The 5,342-nt window shown below is 36.6% G+C and overlaps 1 protein-coding gene across 1 annotated transcript; it reads left to right on the top strand.

Moving 5' to 3' along the window:
• Positions 1 to 437: 437 nt before the first annotated feature.
• On the top strand, positions 438 to 2,155 carry LOC113859049 (L-ascorbate oxidase homolog). The gene is made up of 2 exons (XM_027491865.1): positions 438 to 1,777; positions 1,855 to 2,155. Exons 1-2 carry the CDS (start codon positions 438 to 440, stop codon positions 2,153 to 2,155), a joined length of 1,641 nt encoding a protein of 546 aa, XP_027347666.1.
• Positions 2,156 to 5,342: the final 3,187 nt, after the last annotated feature.

Below are 5,342 nucleotides of genomic sequence, written 5' to 3'. Positions count from 1 at the left end.
GCAATTTTAAAAACACAGATCATCAAAATAAAATTAAAATAGATCATTAAAATAAAATTCCAATTCATTTATGATGTAATTATATTTTATACACGTGCTATTAATTAAGCTAGGGAGTACTGTAACCCGCTGAGGGTTACCAAAGCAATGCCCCGCTAAGATAAGAAAAACTCAAAATAAGAGAAAGTCAAAGGGCGAAAAGAGTGGAACGAATTAGCGATACACGAGGCGCACCAGAGATGGACTATGGCGGAGAGGAAACTTTGGAAAAACGAAGCAATTATGGAGGAAAACGGTTGGAACGATGGCATATAAAAGGAGAGGGTATTGGGTTCAAATGAAAAGCAGAAGAAGAAAGCAATAAAAACCATCTTCTTCCAAATAAAGGAAGGAGATTGGAAAGGGTTGAATAAAGGGAAAAAAAAAATCTTGACGAAATGGGAAAAGGGTCATCGATGATCGCGTTGATGCTGTGCCTTATGGCAGCTGCAGTAATGGGTGAAGACCCCTACATCTACTACACATGGAACGTGACCTACGGCACAATTTCCCCATTGGGTGTTCCCCAACAGGGCATTCTCATCAACGGTCAGTTCCCAGGTCCCGAAATTAACTGCACAAGCAACAACAACATCGTTGTCAATGTCTTCAACAACCTCGACGAGCCCCTCCTCTTCACATGGAGCGGTATCCAACAGAGGAAAAACTCGTGGCAAGAGGGCACATTGGGTACCCAATGCCCAATTGCCCCTGGCACGAACTACACTTACCACTTCCAAGTGAAGGACCAAATTGGGAGCTACTTCTATTACCCAACCACTGGCTTACACCGTGCTGCCGGTGGAATCGGTGGGCTTAGAATCTATAGCCGTTTGTTGATCCCAGTCCCTTATGCTGACCCAGCCGATGAGTTCTGGGTCCTCATGGGTGATTGGTACGGCAAAGCCCACACCACTTTGAGGCAGTTTTTGGACAGTGGACGTAGCATTGGAAGGCCCGATGGAGTCCACATTAACGGCAAAAGCGGTGGGCTTGAACCACTCTACACAATGGAGCCCGGCAAGACCTACAAGTTCAGACTCTGCAACGTTGGGCTCAAGGACTCAATGAACTTCAGAATCCAAGGCCACCCAATGAAGCTCGTCGAAATGGAAGGGTCCCACACGGTTCAGAACGTCTACCAATCACTCGATGTCCACGTTGGACAGTGCATGTCTGTCCTCGTAACCGCTGACCAGGAACCAAAGGATTATTACATGGTGGCTTCCACGCGCTTCACCAAGAAGGTGCTGACCGCCACCCGTGTCATCCGTTACTCTAACGGTAACGGCGCTGCCTCCCCTGAACTCCCACCTGCTCCAGAAGGCTGGGCTTTGTCTCTTAACCAATTCCGTTCCTTCCATTGGAATCTCACTGCCAGCGCTGCAAGGCCCAACCCTCAGGGTTCCTACCACTACGGTCAGATTAACATCACCCGCACCATCAAGTTGGTTAATTCCGTCAGCAGGGCCAATGGAAAACTCCGTTATGGACTTAACGGCGTCTCCCACGTTGACCCAGAAACCCCACTCAAATTGGCTGAATACTTCGGCGTGAGCGACAAGGTTTTCAAGTACAACCTAATCTCCGATGAACCCTCTGCCATCTCTGGCGACCTCATCATTGCTCCTAATGTCATCAACGCCACCTTCCGTAACTACATTGAAATCATCTTCGAGAACCCCACCAAGGTTCCTCAATCTTACAACTTGGGTGGTTATTCTTTCTTCGCTGTCGCGTAAGTATCCCATCCATTAATTATTATTAATTATTAATTTATGAATTGAATTATATTAATTGTTGTGATTATTGTAGCATTGAGCCCGGGAAGTGGAACCCTGCGAAGAGAAGGAACTACAACCTTCTTGATGCAGTGAGCAGGCACACGATTCAGGTGTTTCCCAAGTCATGGGCAGCAATTATGTTGACATTCGACAACGCTGGAATGTGGAATTTGAGGTCGGAATTGGCTGAGAATCGTTACTTGGGACAACAATTGTACATCAGTGTTTTGTCTCCTGAACGTTCATTGAGGGATGAGTATAACCTTCCTGAGACTCAGACTCTTTGCGGCATCGTCAAGGATTTGCCCAAGCCTGCACCCTACACCATATAGAGTGTTTATCTCTTTCTATACTTCTGCGATCAGTGCCATGTTGCTCCCACCATTCACTCCCATCATATCTTGAGACTTCAGTTTCAGACAACTTTATTTTATTTCTGTCTTGTTTACTTGGTAGCTGATGTACAACCCTTTCCACTGCATTTTTATTTTCCATATCAATTTTATAAATATATACAAATTTCTCCTTCCATCTACTTATGCCTTCGCCTTCCTCTGTCCTTCTATTTTCTTTTTAACTTTTGATGCGATAATAATAATCATAATCATAATAACTCGAGCTACAATGTTTCGCAGTTAAGCCCTAAACGGTTGCTAAATTGTTTTTGTGTTAAAAAAAAAAGAAGGAAAATTCACAAATTAAAATTTCAATAGTGTCAAAATCACACTAAAAAAACTTGTACCATTTATTTTTTTAACGATGTAAAAATCTTGATATGGACTACCCATCATTGCAAATTACACAATCGAAATGGATACTACCAAAACCCACCTGTGATAAGTGTTCAACAACAATAGGGACCCGGATGCTCTCCTGTTGTAAACTGGACGTTCAGTAAGTTGATTTTGCATTTTCGTTGGACTGCCAATAGATAGATTCGATTACTAGTTGGCCTAAACCACGCTCCGATTATTTTGACATTAATTCTAATTATTCAGGATTTTATAAAATATACTAGTGATTAAGTAGCTAGCATGGAAATAATATATCAAGGGAAAAAAACCCATAAAACAAGTAAATAAAATATAGACCCTCATACATATATAGTGTTAAATAAATTATATGGGAGCTGGAGCCCAAAAATTAATAAATTTAGATACAGTTGATCAAGAATAATGAAGTATTCAAATGAAGAAAATGACGTATAAAAATAACATCAGTCAAACAAGAAAAAATTACTAGCATATTGAACATGACTTTTTATTTGACAGTTTTATTTTTGTAATAATAATAAATGTCATGCTTGAAAATAATTATAATTAAAAAAATGTTTTTTAATTAGTATTTTAAAATTTGTTTTTTAAATATTTAAACGTTAGAAAATATATTTCTAACATTTATCCTTTATATATGTAACTTGAGATCTATTAAAGAATGATTAATAATAATTCTTTCAGGAAAAAAAAAACAGAAATCGGACATCAAATATTTGAAAAATCCCTTTATAAACACAAAACACTAGCCGTATTGATCAGCACAACATGCCCAAAGCTCGAGGTTTTTCATTTTAAATATTTTGTTGAGCTAAATTACTAATAACGAATGCTTGAAAAAAATATAAAAAGATTCAAGAGGCAAGATAACAGTATTTATGTTTCACCTTTTATCTGCCGGGAGAAATTCATTTGAATTTAGACCTCAATTCATCTCAAGACTCTTATGCAAGTACAAAACTAACAAACAATTCACAGTTAGACGTAGTCAATCAAAAAAAATGGTGGAGGCTGTGGTAATTGTTTACGAACTAGAAATATTATAAGGGGTAGGTTCGTACTTTTATAAAGTACACAATAACGAATAGACATCTAACCTATAGTGAATAGAAGCTCATGGACGCTCAACCTACACTAAATGAATGGAAGTTCAAGGGCACTCAACCTACATAGACGAGTGTAACATGTGCTTTATGGGAGAATGAGTTTACTCCTATGTCTCAACATGTCTCATTTTTGTAAGAGGTTATTCAATGTTTCAAGATGTAGGCTATGTCTAAGAACAACCACTACCTCTTTTTTAGCTACCTCCTTTTCAAGGGTAAAAGGTCTCTACTAGAGTAAAGCGCGTCTAAAAGCTCTCCAAGCTAAATACTGCCCATCTCGTTTAATAGAGTGTTCTCTCAGCTTCGCTTGAGCATCATTCCTTTGTCTAAGCATACTAAGAAGCGTTCGTCCAAACACACTCCTTTGTGTTTGCATCATCCATCAATTATGAAGTTTCATCATTCATTTTCATGTCACGGCCTATGAACTTAAGGAGCACACTTGTGAGTAGAACACTTTCTGAAAGAAGTCCTTTGTGGAGTTCCTTTATCCTTCTTCCTTACTCCCTTGGGAAGGTTTTCTAAGACCTTGAAGTAACAAAAATGTTAAAAAGAAAAAAAAAATCCCTTAAACTTAGGAGAGAAAAATTCCCTTGTCTTTTATCCTTCTATCCTTTTCTCTTTTTATAATCTGTATTTTCTTGCTTCTCAAGTAGCATATTTTTTTACTCTCCAAGCAGCACCTCTCCTTACTCTTCATGTAGCTCGCTTCCTTGATCTTCAAGTAACTCATTTCTAATTTTATTCCTAATATTTTATTTGGTTCCAAACAACGATTTTGCCTGTATACAAAGTGTGGGTGAGTTAATTAGTAAGTTTATAAATAATAGAAGGGTCGATTCTTCAATGTGTCAAAATATCTAAGATGTACTGTTACACCTAAACTTTTGTATATTGTTGATTAAATAAAAATAATTATATCAACTGTTTAAGATTAAAATAAGATAAATAAATAGAGAAAAATTATATCATTGGAAAAGTTGGATTCAATGAAAAGAGTAAGCTAGTGCACATATATGTAAAATAAAACGGAGCCAAAGTCTAAATAAAATGAAAAATACATCGTAGTGTATCGATTATGTGGTAGTTTTTGTGACGAATTAATTATGGTAGGGGATGTAATGGGGCACTGTAGCGTATAAGACGAATTATAGTCGTATATCAGATTGGAAGAGGCTGATTTAGGTTGAGAGAAAACGAGATTAGTTAACAATGGTTTTAGTTGAAGCTTGTTGACTCCAACAAGCAGGAGGACGAGGTTCTAGTTTTGAAGGGTTTCAGATATAAGTGGGGGAAGAAAATTTTAACTGAGTTCAAAGTTGAAACGAAATTATATATATATATATATATATATATATATGATCAAATATTATATAAAAAATAAAATTATAAATTTATTTGTAATATAATATAAAATAATTTTGAATTGTTATAAATAATAATAAAATATTTTATAATAAAAAATTAAATATTATATTTTCATTAAATTTTACAAGAAATAAATATAACTATGAAATTATACTATATTTATTAATTCACTTGTCATTATAAGTGAGGAACAATTTTTATGTCTAATTTATCAAAAGAAAGACTAGCAACTTTAAAAAATCTAACTTCTTCAAATGGATTATATTCATCTC

This window comes from Abrus precatorius, unplaced genomic scaffold (genome assembly GCF_003935025.1).
Source record: "Abrus precatorius isolate BTA unplaced genomic scaffold, Abrus_2018 Scaffold2, whole genome shotgun sequence".
Taxonomy (NCBI): domain Eukaryota; kingdom Viridiplantae; phylum Streptophyta; class Magnoliopsida; order Fabales; family Fabaceae; genus Abrus; species Abrus precatorius.
Note: the sequence above shows the minus strand (reverse complement) of the source record. Positions and strands in the feature narration are given on the sequence as shown.